At 39.4% G+C, this 25010-nt stretch overlaps 1 protein-coding gene across 1 annotated transcript; it reads left to right on the top strand.

Annotated features, from left to right (window-relative positions):
- Window positions 1-1311: 1311 nt before the first annotated feature.
- Window positions 1312-23004, top strand: st7l (suppression of tumorigenicity 7 like). Its single transcript, XM_037779442.1, has 15 exons — window positions 1312-1518; window positions 2662-2744; window positions 4537-4696; window positions 4777-4831; window positions 4993-5108; window positions 5324-5402; window positions 5662-5750; window positions 6923-7023; window positions 7183-7297; window positions 7400-7472; window positions 7916-8018; window positions 16856-17006; window positions 17483-17575; window positions 18581-18720; window positions 22787-23004. The coding sequence occupies exons 1-15, from the start codon at window positions 1350-1352 to the stop codon at window positions 22880-22882; spliced, it is 1623 nt and encodes a 540-aa protein (XP_037635370.1). The 5' UTR covers window positions 1312-1349; the 3' UTR covers window positions 22883-23004.
- Window positions 23005-25010: the final 2006 nt, after the last annotated feature.

Genomic DNA, 25010 nt, shown 5'->3' with positions numbered 1-25010 from the left:
AAATAAAAAAAGTTAAAAATAAAAATATATATAACAAAATAAAATAAAATAATATATAAAATTTAAAATAAAATTATACAAATTACACATTTAAATTAAAAATAAATATTATATAATGGGTCCCCCCGCAATTTCTAAATAAAAAAAAGTAAAAAAATAAAATTAAAATTATATATAAAATGTAAAATAAAATTATACAAATTATACATTTAAATTAAAAATAAATATTCTATAATGGGTCCCCACGCAATTTATTAATAAAAAAGTTAAAAATAAAAATATATATATAAAAAATAAAAATAAAATTATACATACAATTTAAAATAAAGTTATACAAATTATACATTTAAATTAAAAATAAATATTCTATAATGGGTCCCCACTCAATTTATATATTATTTTTATATTTTGGGCATATTTTATCACTTACTCAGTTTCTATAGTTGTTTATATACTTGTCTCTATTGTCAGCATTAATTTATGTTATGAAATTAGTCTAGATGATGAATAAACAACACTATTCGTGTACCAACACATGCATATATTTGTTTGTAAATTGCAAATATTCAGAGTAACTAGTAAACATAATTTCGTGGATAAATTAAGTGGAATAAAAAAGTACAATATTTTTGTATTTTTTTATGTAGGCCTAGTGCATTAGAAGTTTAAAGTAGCACAAAATATATTCAAAGTCCTACTTACTCCAGTACAGTAGGCTAGATAACCTGTTTAAAGTTTAAATAAAAAAAAGTTAAAAATAAAAATATATATAAAAAAATAAAAATTAAATTATATATAAAATTTAAAATAAAATTAGACAAATTATTCATTAAAAATAAATATTCTAAAATGGGTCCCCAGCCAATTTATTTATTATTCATATATTTTGGGCATATTTTATCACAGTTTCTATGGTTATATATACAGGTCTCTATTGTCAGCATTGATTTATGTTATTACATTAGTTTAGATGATGAATAAACAACACTATTAGTGTAAAAAAATAAAATTATACATACGATTTAAAATAAAATTGTACAAATTATACATTTAAATTAAAAATAAATATTCTATAATGGTTCCCCACACAGTTTATTTATTATTTATATATTTTGGGCATATTTTATCACTTACTCAGTTTCTATAGTTGCATATATACTTGTCTCTATTGTCAGCATTGATTCATGTTATGAAATTACTCTAGATGATGAATAAACAGCACTATTGGTGCATATATTTAGTTTTTTGTAGTCACCGGAAATGGATGTAATTTGCAGAGATTTTTCAAAATAAAGTCCTTTTCCTCGCGTGATCACGTGACTCCTCTGTTTACAGGCATCCGGAGAAACATGGAGGACACCGCTGGCAGTAATCCCCAATCTCTCGGATTCACAGAGAAGTTAAAGTCGTGGCTCTCCTGGTCATGGACCTACGTGTGCTTCATCTGGTTCGGCATGGTGCTGATCATGATCTACGTGCTGTGGAGTCCGCTGAAGCTGCAGGAAACCCTCACCTCGGGTGAATTACTGCACACTGCTAGCTAGCTATTGTTAGCCTCTCGGCTCTCTGGCTTTTAGCTGACAGCCAGCGGAGAGCTGCTGCTGCTGCTCTGACAGCCAGACTCATTCAGGCACTAATACAGGCGACTTTCTGCTCATATTCAAGTCCAGTTATGACCTATCTACTGCAGGCTGCTTGTTGTAGTATTCTCTAACAGCAGGGTGTATTGCATGCAGTCATTTTATTGTTGTATTAACCATAATGCTGCTTTGCTCATCATATAATCCATAGACTGTGTGTGGCTGCATGTCTCCTGCTGTACTAGACCATTGCACATGTTTTTCCTGTGTGCACTGGCATGCATTTTAGTTAGTATGCATGGTCACACAACAAGAGGACACTGACTTCTCACAGTGCTGGTTGCATTATGACACCATACTGACTATATAATGTATCCTCTTCTTCTTGCATGTAGTCATAATATTGTTGTGTTACCCATAATGCTGCTTTGCTCATCATATAATGGAGAGGCTGTGTGTGGCTGCATGTCAGCTGCTGTACTAGATCACTGCACATGTTTTTCCTGTTGGCACTGGCATGCATTTTAGTGCAACAAGAGGACACTGACTTCTCACAGTGCTGGTTGCATTATGACACCATACTGACTATAGTGTGTCCTCTTCTTGTATGTAGTCATAATTCGGGTATTTTATTGTTGTATTAACCATAATGCTACTTTGCTCATCATATAATCCAGAGACTGCATGTGGCTGCATGTCAGCTGCTGTACTAGATCACTGCACATGTTTTTCCTGTTGGCACTGGCATGCATTTTAGTGCACAACAAGAGGACACTAAGTTCTCCCAGTGCTGGTTGCATTATGACACCATACTGACTATAATGTGTCCTCTTCTTCCTGTATGTAGTCATAATTGGGGTAGTTTATTGTTGTATTACCCATAATGCTACTTTGCTCATCATATAATCCAGAGACTGTGTGTGGCTGCATGTCACCTGCTGTACTAGATCACTGCACATGTTTTTCCTGTTGGCACTGGCATGCATTTTAGTGCAACAACAAGAGGACACTAACTTCTTCCAGTGCTGGTTGCATTATGACACCATACTGACTATAATGTATCCTCTTCTTCTTCTTTCAGCTTCAGTGTTTTTGAACACACTGACACCCAAGTTCTATGTGGCTCTCACTGGAACCTCCTCCCTCATCTCTGGACTCATCCTTGTGAGTTATTACCTCAGTTATTCCTCAGGCATGTTAAGTAGTTACCCATTTGCAAATTTATATTTGCTAAACGGCCACTTAGAAGACAACACTTGCCAAAATTTAAGAAGCTGGAATCAGAGGATTTAGACTTTTTTCTTAAAAAATTACTCAAACCGATTATCAAAATAGTTGACGTCTAAACGATTAATCGTTGCAGCTCTACATTCAACATCTCTTATAACATGTCTTATATCGCTGCTCTAAAACGTGTCATAAATTTCAAATTCTTATTCTGGAATCCAAGATTAGACCGATGTGAGTGTAAGCCTAAGTTTATAGAGTGCCACTATTAAATGCAAGGCTGTAATGAAAAATAATAAATAATTCTAGTGCACCCGGTGCAGTGGTTTCTAAACTAGGGGGCGTGTAAAGCCATTGCAAGAAGGGTTGTAATGGTATGACGTTTTTACACGGTACGATAACATCTCAGAAGATATCACAGTTTCAGGATATACAGCATTACACTATTATTATCATTATTATTATAATTATTATTATTATTAGTAGTAGTAGTAGTAGTAGTAGTAGTAGTAGTATGATCAGTTACAAAGACCCTTAATAAACAGTTTTTAAAGCTAGTCATCTGTCAAAGACAATTTTTGGATCAGTAATGCAAACAGCACTTTACTATGGACATAAATGCACTTTTCTCTGCTGCTAAACACGACTGCATATTGTGTGTATGACTGCAAAATGTGTGACATTGTGTCTGAAACGTTTACTTATTTAATTTTTTGAATTTTTAGGTATTGGTAATTTGAATACTTATTTTTTCTATCCTTTTTAATGCACTGACGGGAGATGGGAGAAACAATATTTTGTTTCCTTCTATGTATGCAAATACTCAGTGAAATGACAATAAAGTGAATCCTGAATCTTGAAAGGAATGAGAACAGAATTATAATAAACAGAATTATAAACCTAATAAGATAAAAGAGCACGTAACCATAGTGTTTTATATAACTGGAGCATGTTAGTTTACATGTTAGCAGCACTGTAGCATGTCATTATCTGCTAAATGAAAAATAACATCAGCTTTGAGCTTTTAAAATAATGTCCTATGATTATTAACAATTAACATATACTGTACTGTAGGTGCGTGAAAGCCCAGTCAGACTGCTCACACACACACACACACACACACACACACACACACACACACACACACTCACTCACTTATGTCAGTTTTTTTTCAATACCTTGAATCAGCAAAAGTACACGGTATGATACCCGTCAACTTTCATACCACGGTATACCTTGATATATTGTTACAGGCCTAATTGCAAGGGAGATAAAATATGGATTAGACAAAAAGTTGAATTATTTTGGAGCCGTAATCAAACGAGTGCTCTCATGTTGGCAATGCTACGTAGATTCAGGTTAGCAAGATGTATGCAGATGGGAAAATGGCATGTTAATGTACAAGATAGACAGATTTTTGACAGGGAAGAATATAAAAAAAGATGGTGCTCCCCAAACAAAAAAGTCATCTCACGTGTTCATTGTGTTGAGTTAATTGCGTTATAGCGACAGAACCCTGTGTCTTTTGTATTTTATGGACATTGTTTTAATTGCATAAGATTAATTATTTTTTTGCAGTTTTCAAAGGTTGACATGACAGAAAAAGTTTGGGAACCACTGGTCAAGTGAAAAATCACAGCAATACCATGAAGGGATAACTGAGTAATTGTTGTCTTATTGTATACTTTCTTTGTAAAGCACGTTGTCACCGTATGTGTTCTCACTGCAGATATTTGAGTGGTGGTATTTTCGTAAATACGGGACCTCGTTCATTGAACAAGTGTCAGTGAGCCACCTGCGTCCTCTTCTGGGTGGAGTGGAGAGCAGCTCCGCGACTGGTCTGTTTGCATCAGTTAACGGAGAGGCAGAGCCAAGGCCCAGTGTTTCAGGTAAATATGTATATGATGATACAACAGCAATACTATTTATCACACTACTAGCTCTAATAACAGTATGTTCCTTTTGGCAGAGTGTAAGGTCTGGAGGAACCCTTTGAATCTGTTCAGAGGAGCAGAATACAACAGGTATGTGTGATTCACATATTTAGCTGTGTAGATAGCGTGCAATAGTACTTGATGGATGGTTCATAATGTGAAACTATTTATAAAGATACAAACTGTGTCTTAGTTTTTGCATCATAAAACTGTAGTAAAAACAGTTTGTATTTTTATATTTTACAATGCAGGTACACCTGGGTAACAGGGAAGGAACCCTTAACGTACTATGACATGAACCTGTCTGCTCAAGACCATCAGACCTTCTTCACAGGAGACACTCCGCAGTTAAGACCAGAAGATGCTGGTGAGTTTAGTAAAAAAACACAGATGTGATATTTCTTTGTCTTTACGACCGTACAAGCAAAAGACTACGAGCATATTCCCTTGCAAGAGATTTCTCTGGTTCTTTGTAAATGTTCAGACGGAACTGCTTTTGGTTGCTTTTGACTTTGATGCCTACGATTAAATATGTCAGGAATGTAAGTTTGCATCTGTAACAAGTTCATCATCTCATTACAGTGATGCAGAAAGCCTGGAGAGAGAGAAATCCTCAAGCCAGGATCAGAGCAGCTTACCAGGCCATAGAAATGAACCACGAGTGAGTCCTGCTCTTACACAGTTACATATTTTCTCCTTAAATATTGTATCTATAAACATAACCCTCTATCTTCTAAATAGCATCAACAGTTAAAATGGGAGTATTCAAAGTTAGTTTCTGTGATTGTGCATAAATACATTAATATAATGGCCGTTTTATGGGTGCTTTTGTACTCAAATGATTGCCTTGATTGCGTTGAAGTATTTGATGTGCGTGCAAACAGGATTGTCTGTTACAAATATGTCCAATTTGTGTGCAGATGTGCTGCAGCCTATGTGCTCCTAGCAGAGGAAGAAGCCACAACCATCACAGAAGCTGAACGTCTCTTCAAAAAAGCACTAAGTATTGGTAAGAATGGATTTGAATATGCCGACCCATTAACCGTAAACCACGAGGCACAGTAGCAGGAAGAAGGCTAACTAATTAAAAAGTGCAGGAACTACACCCACTTTTCACGCTCTGCCGCACCCTGTGCAGCAGAGCCGGCACATCATAACGCATTAATGAGCAACTCCACATAACAGGTTATTGTGGTTATCAAACCACTTCTGTCTACAACCACCTGTGATGAGGGCTGTAATCACAAGTTTAATATTCAATCAATACATCGATGATTTTCCTCTCCACAATAAGTTGCATCATACATAATAATTAGGACTGTCAAAGTTAATGCGATAATAACACGTTGGCGCAAATTCGTTTTAATGCCACTAATTTCTTTAACGCATTAATGCAACTTGCGGTTTTTAGGTTGTAGCGGGCTCAGTTTTAAAGCTAGAGTGAAGATACTGACATCATATGAAACTACAAAGCCTAAGGAATCCGTCGGTACCAACTATGTCAGATTAGCTTGTCGCAGGAAAAGGAGGTTAAAAAACGCTCCAACATTACGCTAAATTTTGGCGAGCAAAAACTGGCATGGCCATTTCCAAAAGGGGTCCCTTGACCTCTGACCTCAAGACATGTGAATGAAAATGGGTTCTATGGGTACCCACGAGTCTCCCCTTTACAGACATGCCCACTTTATGATAATCACATGCAGTTTGGGGCAAGTCATAGTCAAGTCAGCACACTGACACACTGACAGCTGTTGTTGTCTGTTGGGCTACAGTTTAACATGTTATGATTTGAGCATATTTGTTATGCTAAATGCAGTACCTGTGAGGGTTTTTGGACAATATTGACCATCATTTTGTGTTGTTAACTGATTTCCAATAATAAACATATACATATATTTGCATAAAGCAAGTGTATTTGCCCACTCATGTTGATTAAAGTATTAAATACTTGACAAATCTCCCTTTTAAGGTACATTTTGAAAAGATAAAAAAATGGATTAATCACAATTAACTGTGGACAATCATGCAATTAATCGCGATTAAATATATTAATCGTTTGACAGCCCTAATAAAAATAATAATACAATTTGATTCGTGTTAATCATGTTTTATATTTCTACGGACTGAAGAATGTTTTTGGTATTAAATGTCTCGTGTGTTGTGTCTGTTTGCCATCCACAGCTGGAAAAGATATCAACTTACTGGTGTACATTAAACGCAGACTGGCGATGTGTGCACGCAAGCTGGGCCGGATTAAAGAAGCAGTGAAAATGATGAGAGATGTGAGTTTCTATCGAAGTAGCATCTCATAGTGCTTACAAATAGTGTGTGAATGTCAAAGTACTCAACTGAGGCAGCAGGTTTACTGTATTTATAACAATGGCAGTACAGTAGTACTAACAAATTACACTGATATTGTATGATATATTCTCTCTCTCCAGTTAATGAAGGAGTTCCCACTGTTGGGAATGTTAAATATACACGAAAACCTCTTGGAGGCACTTCTAGAGCTTCAGGCATATGCTGATGTCCAAGCAGTCCTCGCCAAATATGATGGTAAGACTGAACGCAATAAAAATGTCATCATATTATATGGAATCGATCTTGAAAATGTCATGACATATGTCACATGACCCTGATTTCTTTCTGCCATTGTAGACATCAGCTTGCCAAAATCAGCCACTATATGCTACACATCTGCACTGTTGAAAGCACGGGCTGTATCAGATAAGTACGTGTGTCCCTTTTGGTTCATTATTTTCATTGTCGACTAATCTGTCAATTATGTTCTTGATTAATCGATTAGTTGTTTGATCTATAAAATGTCAGAAAAGGGTGAAAAATGTTGGATCAGTGTTTCCCAAAGCCCATGATGACGTCCTCAAATGTCTTGTTTATGTCCACAACTCAAAGACATTCAGTTTACTGTCATAGAAGAGTAAAGAAACCAGAAAATATTCACATTTAAGAAGCTGCAATCAGAGAATTTAGACTTTTTTTCTTAAAAAATTACTCAAACCGATTATCAAAATAGTCGGCAATTAATTTACGAGTTGACAACTAATGGATTAATCGTTGCAGCTCTACAGTCAACATCTCTTATAAGCTGTCTTACATTGCTGCACTAACAGCAGCATTTAATAACAGCAAGTCATACGGGGTGTTTTGTCTCAGGTTCTCTCCAGAGGCCGCGTCACGGCGAGGGCTAAGCACGGCAGAGATGAACGCTGTGGAGGCCATACACAGAGCTGTTGAGTTCAATCCACACGTGCCAAAGGTCAGTCTTCAGACTAATGAGTGTTACGTAGACTCTGATGGTCGTGGTGGGGCTACGAAAAAAAAAAACATTGATCACTTAATGTTGTGCAGTTGTGCTTGTTCCTGTTTTTGACTTAGGAGGTCTTTGTCCGGGCTGCATGCATCCAGTTTGATTTCCACATAACTTGTATGTGTTAGAGTATATTTTCATCCGTGCAGCTGCTTTGCTGCTAGTGGACCTTTTTGGTGGATTGTTTTTAATCGTATTATTTCTTTAATTAGTCTGAGCATGCATGCCTTTCATGTCTGAAGGTCACACACACAGAACAAACAAACAAGTAGGCAGACAGGTAAACAATCAGTCAGACAATTATAGGTGAGTTATGTCGGCAGTAACAGGTGGTGCAACTTACAAATAGGACAGAGTCCACATTCCAGACATTCTATGTTCTGGCTCACCAGCAGGTGTCAGTGCAGGTCTTGATTCATTTTATCACACCTGAAGTGTCATCTTTAGACCTTTCAGCTTGGTTTGTATGAAGATGTGTCTATTCTTTCTATAGAGTCAGTAATTTGGGTGATTATTGTTTTTAGTATTAATCAATTCAATACATTTAAATGGGACACTATTGTATATTTGATGGGCGCATTCGCCCTAATCACCAACTACTGTTATGAGAGTATTTTTGTAATTTTACATGTGTTTTTACAGGTTTAGTTTAGTTTGCATTTCAAACCCAAGAAAAGCTGCATAATACGAGAGTATAGCTCTATACTACAACTGAACCAGGGATGACAACTGGATATCTCTCTGGCCTCTCACATCAGTTCCCACAGGATTAGATGTCACACATGCACACATGCAGAGTCATACTCAACTAGCTGCAGCACAGTTTTGTCTCCGTTTAGCCTTTGTAGTGTGGTGTTGTTTCATCTCATGGACTCTGAGAGAAAGAAAGAGAATCAGTGTGTGTTTGTGTGTGTGTGGGAGAGGGGGTGGGGGGGTTTGGTGTCAGCCAGCACTTTGATCCAGCCTTTGATTTTAAAGTGAAGGCCCTCATTTTCAATGTCTTTCCAACTGCTCGCTGTGCCCAGAGGCAGCCGTCCTCTCTCCTCTCATCACGTACCCTCATCCCGTTTCTTTATCCTCTCATGTTCCCTCATCCCCTCTCATCCCCCTGTTTGGGCCAAACAGAGATCTGAGTCTGATGTTGTTGGCCACCACTGTCAACTTTAGGAAATTTGTAACACACCTTTCACAGAGGATTATTGGTCGGCTTGTCTTTCAGCGTTTGACTGGCATCTGGTTCTTACTCGGGCCTCATCATAACAGAGTAGTGTTACGATTTCGCTGGATGTGAAGATGTAACAGTGGGGAAGGAGGTGGGGGTTGTTGCTTTGTGTTGTCTGGCGTGATGAGTGCACCTGTGACTGTGGCCCTTTTTAGACACGGGCTGCCCCCTTAAGTAGGATCTGCAAAGAGCTTTTGTCCAAAAGTTCCCTAGAGCCTAATTCTGCGTAGATTTGAGTCTGCATGTGTGCATGCTTTGGCAAAGTGTCTCACTTAAGAAAGTCATCAGCCAAAAAACTAACACCATCATGTCGGGCTTCCACTAATGAGTAGCGGCAGGAGATGCATCAAAGGTGACTCAATAACAAAGCTTGTGTGTGTGTTTGCGTTGCTATAGAGAAGCCATAACAGATACCAGTGTTGCACTGAACTGGAGCAAGCTGAGTAGAGAAGCTTTGTCAAATTTGAGTCTGTGTGGATTTTTCTTCATCATTTCGGGTGGGAATCACCAGAGGCCCCACGATACGATATTATCACGATACTTAAAGTGACAATCTCCAAGATTTTCATTCAAATAAATGTCTGTTTAGTCACTATCTATAGCCAAACACAATGGGGATTGAGCCTAAGGCCCACTGATGAAAGTATTGCAATATTTATATACAGTATTTGCAGTATTATGAGTGGGTGTCTGTGGTGACATTCTCGGGAAAAAAATGCTATTGCATACACACAAAATGGAACTATGCACACAATTCTGAAAACTTGAAACTCATGTTCACAGAAATATAATTTTTCGAATCTATTTCTACGTTCATGTATCAACAAAAGACTCCAGACTGCTAAACTTTAAGCACAATTCCATCGTTTTCATTCAAATAGAAATTCTAAATCAACCGGGACTGAAATTTTAAGGATTGCCACTTTATGTCATGATACAATCTTATTGTGATTTTAAACATTTTGCGTATTGTGCATATGCTGAGCATTGTGATATTGTGATATTGTGATTTATTACCTTTTTTCAACTGCAAATTATGCAGTTTTTTCAACATCTGTTTTATCTGATAAGATGCACATTTCACTCTGTTCATCTCAACATTCACATATCTTGAGGTCAGAGGTCAAGGGACCTCTTTGAAAATAGCCATGCCGGTTCTCCCTCGCCAAAATTTTGCGTAACAGATTGTTAAGAGGTTAATAGTTTATATAATAAAAGGATGGTACTTGATGTCAGTGTATCGATACAATATTGCCATGTAAAATATTGCGATACTATGCCGTATCGATTTTTTCCCCTACCCCTAATCATCATTGATGTACTAGTTTGCCGTGGTGGCCCAAAGTTCAGAGAAATTGGCTTGTGACAGGATGGTAGCCAGTTTTGTCGCTGGACCAGCAGGTTAAATTTGGGTATGGAAAAAGAGGAAAAGGAAGCATTTTCCCCCTACATCATTACCAGCACTGAGGTGCCCTCCAGCAAGACATTTAACCCCCAGACTGTGGTTTTACCGGGTAGCTTCCAGGTGTGAATGTGTGTCCGTGCGAGTGTAAACAGGACGGATTTTTTTTTCACACCAAGTAAAGGTTGAAAAAAAGAAAAAACTGGAGTAATGAAGGAACAATGATAGGAACAGTCTGAAAAGTGCATTCTTTCCAATAGCCAGCAGGGGGCGACTCCTCTGGTTGCAGAAAGAAGTTTGATTGAATAGAAGTCTATGAGAAAATCACCCTACTTCTACCTTGATTTATTACCTCAGTCAACATTGTAAAATTGAGTTTATGGTCTCAGTCACTAGTTTCAAGTCTTCTTCAATACAGCATGATGTTCATTTAGTAAATTATGGTCCCATTTAGAGTGAAACAGACCATAAAGCAGGGGATGCTTTAGGGCGTGGCTATCTTGTGATTGACAGGTCGCTACCACGGCGTTGTCCGGTCTGGGTGTTGTCCATGTTCTCATTGTACAACTTTAACCCTTTCACAGTGTGTTTGCAGTTCATGAAAGTTAATTATAACCTTTTTGGTCGCCTAAAAATGTCTTATTCAGCTTTCGGTTGTACTTCTCGTGTCACTTCTGGTTGCAAAAGCCAAAATGGCGACAGACAAAATGCCAAACTTGAGGCTTCAAAACGGCAGTCCACAAACCAATGGATGACGTCAAGGTGACTATGACCACTTCTTATGTACAGTCTATGGTTAGGTCAAGCATTAAGTGTGTGGGTGTGTTATCAAGCATGCCAAGGAGATTATATATGAATATCATATGAGGCTACATCACATGAGCTCATTCAAACTGCTCAAAAAGCTATACACACACTAAACCCACATCCACACACACACACACACACACATGCTTCAGGCGGATTCAGTGCACACCGCCCTCCTCCCACCCTTTCCCTCTCCAGCTCTCCATCTTGCTCTCCTCCCTTCTATTTCCCTCCCCTCTTCCTCATCATCTTGTCCTTCTCTATTTATCCTCCTCCTCCACCCATTTTCTCCATCTGTCTGTCTGTTCCAATCAGCCTTGTCTACCAGCCGCCGGTTACGAACCTGACAGTTTGCCGGATGCTTGGACAGCTGATCAAGTGTTCCCGCTATCTGAATCTGTTGCACATTTAACATTTACCACCACTTTGGTCCGTACACGTTCATTTTGAGGTAGTCCGGGTGACCCCAATCCCATCTACCTCGCTAGTTTGCTCCACTTTGGAAGGCGGTTTCTCATCTCACCTCATTGTGGTCGACATGTTCTCATCTAGATCGGCCCGTCAAGGCTCAGAAATGCGGACCTTTGCTTAGTTTACCTCTGAAATTGACTTTTTGGTTTTGTAAATTGAGACAGAGCAGCAGTCCTGTTTGGGTTTATTCTAAATGAAGATGGATGAGGTTTGATTCAAACAAGGCAAAGGGAGTAGTTGGGAATAAATGCTGTGAGTTGTCTGCCACTGTCTTCGGTAGAGGTTGGAGTAGCTGGTAGCTGCGTTTACTGACTGTATGAAATTCTTAATCTGCAACACCTGTTTTTTGTTCTTTCACTGTACATGTGTTCGTTTGTCCGACCCTTATAGAGCCACTACTGATGTCATTGTGTCCCATTGTGAGAAGCAAAGAGCTGCAGATTAGAATCAGAAGGCAGCTTATGAGTTATGCTCTGGGCTTATGACTGCCCCGGGATAAAAGGAGAACACATGAAACTCAATCCCTTCATCAAAGCGGCGACAGGGAGCGGAGAAGCGAACCGAAGAACGAGAGGGTGGGGGTGTGGGGGGGGATGGGGGCGGCCAGCACAGAGGACTGAGGTGTCACCAGGTCTAATACCATGGCATGCGAGGAAGGACAGCTGAGCAGCCGGCCTCTCTAAATGGTTAATCTTAAAGCACAGAGGACCCAGACCTACATGGTCGCCATATACTGGTCATTCATTATCAGTAACAGATTAATATAGAGGTAGAAATATGTGCAAAACTGTAAAATATACAAGTTTAACCAAAATAACAAACCGGCTCGCTTACAGAAAATGATCAAATCTGAAGTTCAAGATTGGGCACCAAATTAAGATCACCTTCTTACTGTACATTAGGGCTGGAACGATACACCTATCTCCTGATTCGATATTATCACGATACTTGGGTGCCGATTTGATATGTAATTGCGATTCCATATTACGATTCATTGTGATTTTTGTTAACTTTTAACACTAGACCATGGGAAAAAGGTGAATCATACACTTCTAGGGACGTTGTCCTCATGTCAAATATATCAATATATATCAATCTTATCTCCATATATGTATTTTGTTCCCTTTGTTTACACATTATTTTGACAACCGGACGTCGTCACACATGGATACTTCCGCTAACTTCGCCAAGTCTGCCGCTAGCTTTCCCCATCAGAATCTGTTCTCTTTATACGTCCACGGTCAACAACTTTTGACTGTATTTACCATAAATGTCAGTATGTGGGTGCTCTACAGTTGTAGCGTCGGATGATTTGACCACGGAGATGAGAGTGACTGCTGGCTTGGTCGCACGTTACCACAATACGATAACATTTCCTGTCCATGACAGAGTTAGTATGCAGCTTTAGCCGTGATGTCTAGCTCTGCTTTTCCTGGTAAATGTGTGAAACCCAAAGTGTTTTCTTTCTTTACTGTATGTGTAGTGTTTACCACGTTTGATTTAAAATGTGAGCGTGCAGGTCGTATCCACGCGGACCCTCCGCTGTTTTTCTACTTTGTCGTTTCGGCTCGCTGCGGTTTGTTTCGGTCGAAGGATACGGAACGGAAACGGCGTATGACTGCAACAATAAAAGCGGTTACTTCCTTTTACATCCATATACACTCAAATAAAGCCATTATATAGATTCTGGCATTCAAAAAATCTATTTCAAAATCGTAATAAAAAAAAAAATCACGATACATAGATGAATTAATTTTTTTTCCCAGCCCTACTGGTCATGTGGTTCTTCATACATGTTAAGTGCATGTTATTTTATCAGTTACTGTTCTCTGCAACATGGAAGTGGTAAGTTAGGTCTCCTCTTGAGCTGGCTGGCTGCCTCGACACCGGTGCCGGGGGAGTAGAGGATGGTGAAAGGTTTGTGCTCAGAAGAAAGGAGACCGAAACGGTGAGGAGGATGAAGGCGGACAGTCAAATGTTTTGGCTGGAGGAGTAGAGAGATGATTTAAGTTAAGGCAGACAGGATAAGTGAGACGGTCAAACAAGCAGCTTCTGGTTGTCTCTAGCTGCCGATCCTTGTAACGACTACAGAGGATGTGTTAGGACGGAAAGAGAAGAGGCTAGAAGACAAGGCAGTCTCCGGACTCGGGGAATGGTTGAGTGAAGTTGTGTTGTCGCGATACTGGAACTTCGATGCCATACCTTGAAAAATATTGACACCATTTTCGATACCACGGGGAAAAACTGATGCGAAATTGGGGGTATCAAATTTGAGATTTGTATTAAAAGATAAATATCTGTGCGTGTGTGTGTGTCAACTCGCTGTCGGAGAGAAGAGAGCAGAAAGCACAGCTGGTACCCGTGTACTGCAGAAAATGAGTATTGAAACGGTTTCAAATATTCAGTATCAATAAGTATTGGTACTTAGATATTTTTGACCACACTAGAGTGAAGTGAGGACAAGTGTTCGCACCTGTTGGGTGGTTGCATGCTCGATCAAGCTTTTACCCGTGAGGGGGGAGAGATTCAGGAGGTGGCGAGTGAGGAGCGAATAACAGAGGGGTGAGGTGGGTTTGGCAAACTGTCTGCATAGAACAATATTTTATAAATCTGGCCATAGTACAGCAGTGAGGTAGAGAGCGATGACATTGACATGACTGACGTTGCCAAGTAAGCGAGACAGATAACCAAGGAAAATGATGGGACCCGGGCGCATATCTTGCTAGCTAAAGGAGCATGAAAGGGAAGGAGGAAGACAAGAGATGAGCCAGGTGGAAGAGCTCGGGCAGGCTGTGATCATGAGGGTGAGAGGGGAGATGGGTGAAGCAGCATGGTCTGGCTGGCTGGATAGATGGATGGATGGATGGATGGATGGATGGCTGCCTGGCTGAGCCTGTGACCATGGAAGGGATTAGACAGGATTAGCTGCGGGGTAACCTTCCCAAAGTGTCAGTCTGAGATCCAGAGCGCTGTGAAGCTGGCCACCTGGGAATCCAGCCCACGGGGGCCCCCAGCCCCGCACATGGGTATTGTTTAACACAGACCCCTGCCACACTGGGCACCACAGACATAAAGCACATAGAGTGGCATGTTCATCAAAGTCAACACATACCTATTAACCCATTTGTGGCCGAAGACTGTATTTAGTTTGATAAGGAAAAATGCAACAACATTTGTTCTGATTGGTCAAAAGTCTTGACATTTGGCAGAGACATACTTTGGGCAAGTATCAGTACAACTTTGACATTTTTAGATCACATGAAAAATCACACTTTTATTAATAGTCAAAGTCAGGATTTTTGAAAAATTACAAAAAACGCTAACATTGTCTATTAAATGTTTTCCAGGTGAACTATTTTTAACACTGCATATGTGTGTATATCTTCGTTAATCAACTTGTTATGAGTTCATAGATACCAATTACTTGATTGTGCTTGTTGTAGAGATACAGACATTTTCTTATCTTAAACTATCTAAAACTTCTAGTTTTTGGGCACTCGGGACTACTACTTTTTCCTAAAATATAATGGAAACTATTGCAAAAGCAGTAGTCCCATATGCCCAATTAGTATAATAAGAAAAACTCACTTTTCGGCCAAAAAGTTTGACCGATTTTGAAAATGTATTCATATTTGTGCTTAAGCAAGCCCAGAGAACACTTCCACCAAAGGAAGGAAATTGAAAATTTCAGTTGTGGGCACAAATGGATTAATGGCTCATCCATGGACTGAATAAGGCCTCAATTAAGGATATATATATTGCAGAAAAGCAGTGCACAATATGCTCATGTTGTTATTTCTAGATGCTTGTTCTCTGTTATTTCATACACGTTCTATAGGTTGTAACTCTGGGACGTGGGCCTTTGTCAGCACAGTGAACCGTCTGACTCACTGGGACAAACTTACACAGTAGGGGGAGAGAGGAGGGGCGAGCGGGGGATGTTACACATTCATGGAATGAATGTACTGTACTGTAACAATAACACACAGTCGGAGAGCTTTGGAAAGCTTTCCCCCCCTCCCACCTTGAACAATTGCAAAATAAGGCCGTCAACAAATACCTCACATGAAGAAAATATGTTTTCAGTCTGCAGGGAGTTAGCCAGGGGGAATTACACAATGGAAAATAATAAGTGAAGTGCTGAGTGAGAAAGAAGGAGAAGATGTGAATGAAACCATTAAAGCTGCATGAATTGTTTTTTGACCACAAGGGGGCAGATTATTTATTTTTTTCAGCAGAATTTATGCTAACAGTTACCTACTTCGCACCCAGCACCAGAAACGTCCCATTTGAGTTGCCTCTTTCTCACCACATGTTGAACGCCAGAATGCCAATATCCACCTGTACTTCAGTTGTGGTTTGTTTGCCTGAGGAAAAAAAAGACATATATGTCTCTTTTGCTTGCTAAATTTTGCCAGCATTTTGCATTTATGTGAGAAACGACTGTTTGGAGAAGGAGTAGGATGACAAATGTCTCCAAATGAGTGCAAATGATTGATGTCGAAAATATTCATCTCAGCCCACGAGTATCTGGGCCAGCCAAGATGTTTTCACCAACATTTTGACATGTGCTCACCACTATTTTGCTGTGAATGTAGTATGCAATTGGCTTGTGTGAGCACCTGACCGTGTGGTACAATACGTATGAAGCAAATAGCAAGTATTTCACAAAAAAAAAATGTAATCCCACTGTAGATGGTTTTAGAAACCGTGAAAACCCGTCAAAAGACACTGCACATTATCACAGTTTTTAACGGCAGTATAAAGTGCACCTATACAAGACTTCTCTGCTATTCTTTACCAAGTTCAGGAGCCAAAAAGCATTAAGGTACTACAGTGTATACTTACCAGAAGTTTTGTATTTCTTCCTCTTCCTGTCTGCAGTACTTATTAGAGATGAAGAGCCTGATCCTCCCTCCAGAGCACATCTTGAAGAGGGGTGACAGCGAGGCAGTGGCATATGCTTTCTTCCACCTGCAGCACTGGAAGAGGGCAGAGGGCGCCTTAAACCTACTACACTGCACCTGGGAGGGCAGTATGTATCACCACTACTTCTTCTACTGAATACCACTGCTTTGCATATGAACATTTTTTGTTTTATTTAATGAAAATTATTTCAGAAAGTCATACTTTTTTCCATTCAAAAGTGATTACAGCTCATTCTGTGTATGTTCAGAAGTCACAGTACTTCAATAGAGCCGGGCCATCACAGACCCAAAGTATCTTCCTTTTACGCTGCTCTTCTTTTTTGAATTGTTGTGTCATAGGTCATGTTTGCGCAGCATGCCCACAAATACTCTACTTGTGATTGTACAAGGAGGAAATTATTGCTCACACAAAGCACAAGAAGAATGTTGTTATATTTTATTAGGATGTTAATAACTTGTCACTTTGTATAAATATTTTCTACTTCAATGATTTACTGAAAATGTTGTACGCAGTTTAAGTCATACTTGTTGTGTTATTCATCTTAATTCAATTTCCTATTTGCGCCTTCGTCTATTTTTACAGCCTTCCGGATAATTCCCTACCCACTGGAGAAGGGTCACCTGTTTTACCCCTACCCAGGATGCACAGAAACAGCAGATAGGGAACTGCTGCCCTGTAAGTGATTGTGTAATTTAATAATAAATAATAATTAATCATCCTCTCACTATTTAAAGGGATAGTTCGGGTGTTTTGAAGTGGGGTTAGAGTATATGAGATACTTATCGATAGTCAGTGTATTACCTACAGTAGATGATGGTCGGCATACCTCTCAATTTGGAGAAGCAGACAGGAGTACCAGCACGGAAGCAAAGCAATGTACTGTTGTGGACGGGGCCGGCTGCAAAATGTATTTTAGCCACTTAAAAGAAAGGCCAACCTAAAAGAAATCAAATGTACGCTGTATTTTCACCGCTTTTCTCAGACAGCCCTTTCCGACGGGGAACTGTAGCTATTTCATTCATCTATGCTCTCTCTAAAGCCACCAGACTCCATTGAAAAAACATGTAATTTTACCTCGCAGAACACGATGGTTGCTGGTCTACTGCTGCTTCGATCGGTTAGTTTATTTGTGCTATTGTGTGACTTTGGTGAATCCGAATTAACCAAAGTCACACAAAAACACAAACAATCTAACCGATTGAGGCAGCGGTAGATCAACAACTCCCGTTTTCTGCAAGGTAAAATTACTGTTTTTTTCAATGGAGTCTGGTTGCTTTGGCCAGAGCCAAAGGCTTCAGTTCCCCGTCGGAAACATAGACTGCATAGCTGTCTCACTGCAAGGTAAACCAGCGAAAATATTCTACAGTAAGTAGAGTGTACACTTAAATTGATATTGATTATTTTAGATGGGCTTTTTAGGTGGCAGCACCTCCACAGCAGTACATTGCTTTGCATCAGTGCCGGTACTCCTGTTTGTTTCTCCAAACTGAGGCCTTGCCGACCGTCATCTACTCTAGATAATACACTAACAACGGATAAGTACCTCATACAAACCCACTTCAAAACACCCGAACTATCCCTTTAAACCCGACGTCTCTTCAAAATGCCTCTTGTTTTATCTGCGCTGGTTATGACTTTGTCTAGCTCTCTTGTTTCTGACCGTTCTCATTTTCTCTGCAGCATTCCACGAGGTGTCTGTGTACCCAAAGAAAGAGCTTCCCTTCTTCATCCTCTTCACAGCAGGCCTTTGCTCCTTCACTGCCATGCTGGCCATGCTCACACATCAGTTCCCTGAGCTTATGGGTGTCTTTGCCAAAGCAGTAAGTACTTCAAATACACATCTCAAACATTTCTGTCGTACAGTTTATAGATGCTGATTCAGATGGTCTACTTTTTATCATTAAACAAGTTTAACTTGTGCGTAAGTCCGCTACATCTTCAGTTAATCTCTGATTGGGTCTGTATTTTTAAATGCATGTTGTTTGTAACCTGAACCTGTTAACCCCCGGGGTAATTGCTGCCTTCCGTCACTGTCAGTAACACTGGAGGCTCATGGGAGTCGTAGGCCTGTAAAGTCCATGTTTCCCGCCAAAACAAACTGTAGCCCAGTTTAAGCTATCAGTGATCACAGCTGAATAATGCGCGTTTATCGCCATATCAAACATAACAGTGTAGTTTACAGCCTTGGAGATTTAGACGTTCTGAATGTGTGCACAACTTCCTTTCACCGTTTATTTACTATAGAAGTGTTGTGTTATCTGTTTTTAGCCAGTTTGGCAAACTCCGTCCTTACTTTGGCCAATGCTTTGTTTACGGTCACCCTGTTTATTAGAGTCTGCCTTTACGTAGACTCGTAGCAAAAACAAGGCCACAGAGAACATCAAGTGCTCTTCCTTTTGTTATGAGAAAGATTGAGGGCAGATAGGATTTTTACAGCTGCCCCGGCGAGCCTGGTTTGCGTAATGTTCAGATGGAGTGCATGAAAACCATTGAGGGAGGAACACAGAGGTCCTCGCTGCCTTCTGAGGAAAACCAGATTTCTCTGAATCTGCTGCTCTTGAACAGAAGATCCGAGTCAGTGGTTTTTGGTGGTGGCGGTCTGCCCTTCCTTTATTTATGGACACCAGACATATATATAGCATAGTAGTTGAATATGTTTCATATATTAAATGGGATTAGAGGAGTACTTGATTTGCACTTGTCTGGCCAGGCTGATACATCCACTTATGAGACTATTAAAGTGTCAAGTGTATCAAACACACCTCAAGTAGTTTCAGAGAGAAACCATACTGTAATATTTTAGGGGCCATTTCACTATTGCCAGCTAACTTAAATCACCAACATGTGCATTTTAAATGCTCGATTATACACATGTATATCCTAGATCCTAATCTTAGATCTAAGGGGGATGTATTTCCTGCCGGTGATCATAAAAATTAGTGTTTGCGTTGCTCCTTCTAGGTTCTAAGTATGAGTCAGCCGGTTAGACTGTTATCAGGTTTTGTTATCAGTGGTTGTAAGCCTCATAGATGTGGGTCAGAAGGGGCCTGCTACACCCACTTTCGGTGGTTTCATCATCGATTCACCTCGGCGATCACTGAAAGAAGGAAAGCGACGGTGGTGGAAAAGTGGAAAGTCAGGTGCTGTAGTATAGACAGCGTGAAACTCCATATGGGGTGGAAGTCAGGGGCGATGGATTGGATACAACAAAACACAGTACTTTCACTCAGGAGACCAGGGTTCGCATCCCATGTGAAAGTTGTTTTTGTGTTCACAAGTGTTAAGTTTCACTTTCACTTTTCAAACGCAGTTCTTTTATGCCAAAACACGTGACACAACAACATTCTTCCCTTTACTTAACCAAGTGGTTTTGTTGCCTAAACATAAAGAAGGTGTTTTGTGTTCAAAACGTAACGTTTCATGCAGTTTTACAACGAAGTTACAAACCAAGTTCATATTTTTCGTCCTTCATCCGATAAAAAAAATGTTTACGTCCGATGTGTTTTATTCTTCTGTTTGTTGCAAAGAATTCTCAGTACAAAGACAAAACTGAATTAATTACGTGAGTGCAGTGCAATGGTTAGCGCTAGTCCCAAAAAGGGCTAAGAAGCTATCGCTTAGCTGCCTACAGCACAATCACTACTGTCTAATCTTTTGTTCATCTTTTGTTTTGCAACCATCCCCTATTCCTAGCTGTTCTGCAAACAACTGTCATATGCTATCTTTAAATTTTGCATGTCTGCATTTTGTATTTCTTTATCGAAGGGTATTTTGTGCTGGGAGACGTGAATCAGTTTATCAGATGCCATTTTCGATGATGAAGTTTGCACAGACGGTAGCTCTGAGTGGTCAAACAAACCTCTTTTGGCTTTTGACAGATTCGAAAAAACGAAGAAAATCGGACCTGCTCCGATAACTTTAATGACGGACAAAAGTTTAGGAGTAGCACATTTAATGAGCTGATAGCGGTCGAAATGGGTGCATGAGTAGTATTTGTCAGATTTGGTAGAGTTTTATAACTGACAGCAGAAAAATAAAAAAAAAACATTATACTCTGCTAAAATACATTTTGTTTACTTGATTTATAATCTAACAGCGTTAAATTTATCAGATGTTTTCCCCCCAATATATTCCTATTCAGACCAGGTTACAGGTTACCATGGCGACATACTGTAGTTTATCCATTCACCTCCTTGAGAGCTCATGATAATGTATCGGTGTGAATGCCACAGCATTGAGTTATCTCATTGGTTTATGCAGTTGCACACCTGCTATTGTCATATGGGACCATTTGCTCAGGGAAATGATGTGGGACAATTGCCAAAAGTACACAAATAGAGTTAAAATATACATTATTTGTGATAGTCATATTATGGTATTACTACTGAAGCACTTGTATTTTTCATGATTATCGTAAAAGGGCTCATTTTGTTAATTCATACATCATCGATCAGTTTTAAAGGATCACTTGCCTTTTGCCAATTTTCTCTTTCAACTATTTGTTCCAAAAGTAAAGGTTTATATCCTTTCCCTTCATTTATGTTTCACTATTTAGAGACCGAAAGGGAAACTGAAAGAATGAATGTGATTGATTTGATGTATAAAAGTGTGCTGACGCGTAAATCACGGATAATATAAAGTTTATCCCCAAATGGGTTTAGTATATTGAACTGTCAGCACTGTTTCCACAAACTAAAATGTAAAAAATGATAATGGTTGGATAATGCTGCTTTGTTTTTGTCTTCCCTGTCCTCTGGGGAGCTTCTGGATTTCATGTATAAATATGTTCAGCTGTGAACCACCCTGCTGCAAATCAAATGCATATTGCAAATCGCACTCGGCATCTAAATCTCTCTGTTTTTTTCCATTTTGAGCAAGATCTATACTCTTAATGTCACACCTGTCTTGTTTCCAGAAAAGACAACAGGCTAATGGGTCAAATGTATGTCCTTATAAACCAGCGGGCAACCTCCGGGTCTGAAAAGTGAAGCCAATGTTGAATCGCCTTAAACTTACATTCTTCCTAATAGCCAGCAGGGGGCGACTCCTCTGGTTGCAAAAAGAAGTCTGATTGTATAGAAGTCTATGAGAAAATGACCCTACTTCTCACTTGATTATTAGACATAGTAAACATGAGTTAATGGTCTCAATTCATGGTCCCATTTAGAGTCAAATAGACCATAAATCAGGGTATGCTTTAGGGCGTGGCTACCTTGTGATTGACAGGTTGCTACCACGGCGTTGTCCGGTCTGGGAGTTGTCCGTGTTTTCGTCTTATAACATTAACCCTTTCACATTGTGTTTTCAGTTCATGAAAGTTAATTGCAACCTTTTTGATCGCCTATAAAATGTCTTATTCAGAGTTCGGTTGAACTTAGCTCCACTTTCTCGTGTCACTTCTGGTTGCAAAAAACCAAGATGGTGACGGCCAAAATAATCTCGAGGCTTGAAAATGGCAGTGCACAAACCAATGGGTGACGACACGGTGACTATGTTCACTTCTTACATACAGTCTATGATATAAGCACATCAAACTCTTATGGTGGATGGAAGTATTTGTTTCATTTTAACCAATTCTTTTCCAATGCGTGTTAGCGTGCCAGTTTTCCAGGGATGAGCTGGAGGACGGTGTCTGGATGGGATTATGTGCTCTCTCTCTCTTGTTTTATCTTAATCAGAAATAAATGTTTCTTTTTCCTTTTGAATCATAATTTTTGTAAATTTTTTACCTCCAGCTTTGAGAAAGAATATATATACGTTCCGGCTTGGTAACTTGTGGATTTATTTGTGTTGTACTTAAACATTATCTAAGAATGAATGGGAAGAGGTTTTACTGACATTCAACTGAAGGCTCATTCTGCTTTTTCCTCTCTCTCTCTCTTTCAGTTCTTCAGCACACTCTTTGCACCCCTGGGTTTCTTCGCAGACAAGATGGAAAGCTTCATGCCGTCCAGTTTTTGGCACCAGCTGACTCGAATCTGACCCCATCTCACATACGCACACACAACGCACACAGACACACACACATACACACACACACACACACACACACACACCAATACCACTCCAAAACCCTCAGACAAAAAGTGTTTGCTCTCCTGTCTTCAGCATTACTGTCCACTTGCTACATTGTTACTGATTATGTTGGCTGAGGTTGTATCAACACGGCAATACCACTCTTAAGATGCTCTCCCACACTGTTTCCAGCAGCCGGAGATTTTCCGAGAGCACATTTAGTCGAATACCATCTGCGACGATTTCACGGGGCCGTTCATTTGTCATCACGTTAGCTCCGGGCAAATGGAAGTTTGTTAAGTATCTCACAAAGCCTGGCTGCAGATTGTTGGTGCAAAAATCTAATTAGGAATTCGTCCATCACAATAATGAATTAAATCACAAAAATAGAAGTTGAAACGTGTTTTTAATACCTCTCTAACTACTGTTTGTCAGATGAGTTAGTTTTAACCAACAGGAAACAGAAACAACAATACGTACATTAAGGATGTCTCTTGTGGAATATGTTTACTGATATGATCCCTGCTCAATTATTTATGTGTATCGCAAAAGATCCCATCGGTTAATTTGGGATGGGAACCTGTGCGTCCTATGTCAACCCTCCGTGCCCCCGCAGACATCCAGAGGGGCAGATTTAAACGTCTGTAAGACCTCCCTAAAAACAGAGCGGTGATTTACAGCCTCCAAGTGCCTGCAGTGTATACAACGCCTCTGCAGTTCAACAGTTGTTACCATGGCACGACACCTCGGCACTATATCACTGGGGCAACCGCCGCCCCCGCAACATTGAAATGTAAAATGGGATCATCACCGGTCACACACTCGTTTTCTGCTGATTGCACTACAGAGTGTTGTAGGTCAGCGTGTTAGTGGTCGACTTCTCAAACGCCAAACACAAATGAAAGAGTTGCACATGTCGCGGTAGTCAATACTGAGAACCAACAGGCACAACGTAACTACAGCTGTAATACACAAGATTACAGCAGTTCTAAATGTAGCGATGCACCAATCTGACTTTTTCAGTCCCGATACCGATAGCGATACCGGGGCTTTGGGTATCGGCCGATACCGAGTAGCGATCCGTTACCAGTTTTTAATTAATAAGCTGTATGTCTCACTGTGTAGAAGAGACTGGGATCATTCTTTTATGTGTAAGGCAACATCAGGGTTGACTTAAACATCACTTTCCTAACATTGTTAAAACAAAATGTAACAATTAAATACATAAATAGAAGTTTATTGAATTGTTATTTATTATTGGAATGATAAATCTTACAACAGGAACTTAGTAAAAAAATCTTCAAAATTTACAGGAATTATAATTCAAGTGTAAACTTTTTTAATGTAGCAACAAATTGATAAAAACTCAATTTCTCAAAAAGAATTCAAATTACAGTATATACTGTATATAATATGTGATTATAGAATTGAATTGAATAGATCTGCCCTATTGTCACCAATACCTGGCTGTTTGAGTCAGTATCGGCCAGATATCCGTTCCTGTATCGATATTGGTGCGTCCCTACACCGACGAACTCTCAGAGAAGCATTTGGAGATGGGTGGCGAAATCGAACAGACATGCACAGATTAATTGTACAAAGTAGGTTATTATTTTACTTTGTATGGTCCATATGGTGTTGATTCTTCTGTAACCGGTTTAGTTCTGACATTGTTACATTTTTTATCAAACTAAAGATGCCAGCATTACCTTGTTGTAAAGTATAATGTAAAAACGTACTGATAATGTAATAACCTGTCAGTAACAAATGTGCCTGGTTCAAAATTGTAAAAAAAAAAAAAAAAAAAAAGCCTGTAAATGTAATATATAATCCTGTTATCTATGTAAAATGTAATGATTGAAGTTCATTAAAAAAAAAACATTACTTGTTACACCACTTAATTGTGGATGGTGAGACTATAATGCAACGTCATCCCAAATGTGTATTACATTAACAGGTCTATTACATTTTAAACCATTTAAGGCAGACATGTTTACTTCATTTGGTCAAATTATGTTACTTGATAGTTATTACATTATTGGCAGCTACAACTATATGAAAGTCAATGCCCTGGGAAGTATTGTATGTGACATTA

Source organism: Sebastes umbrosus, chromosome 1, assembly GCF_015220745.1.
Source record: "Sebastes umbrosus isolate fSebUmb1 chromosome 1, fSebUmb1.pri, whole genome shotgun sequence".
Taxonomy (NCBI): Eukaryota; Metazoa; Chordata; class Actinopteri; order Perciformes; family Sebastidae; genus Sebastes; species Sebastes umbrosus.
The sequence above is the reverse complement of the archived record's forward strand: the minus strand, read 5'-3'. Positions and strand labels throughout refer to the sequence as shown.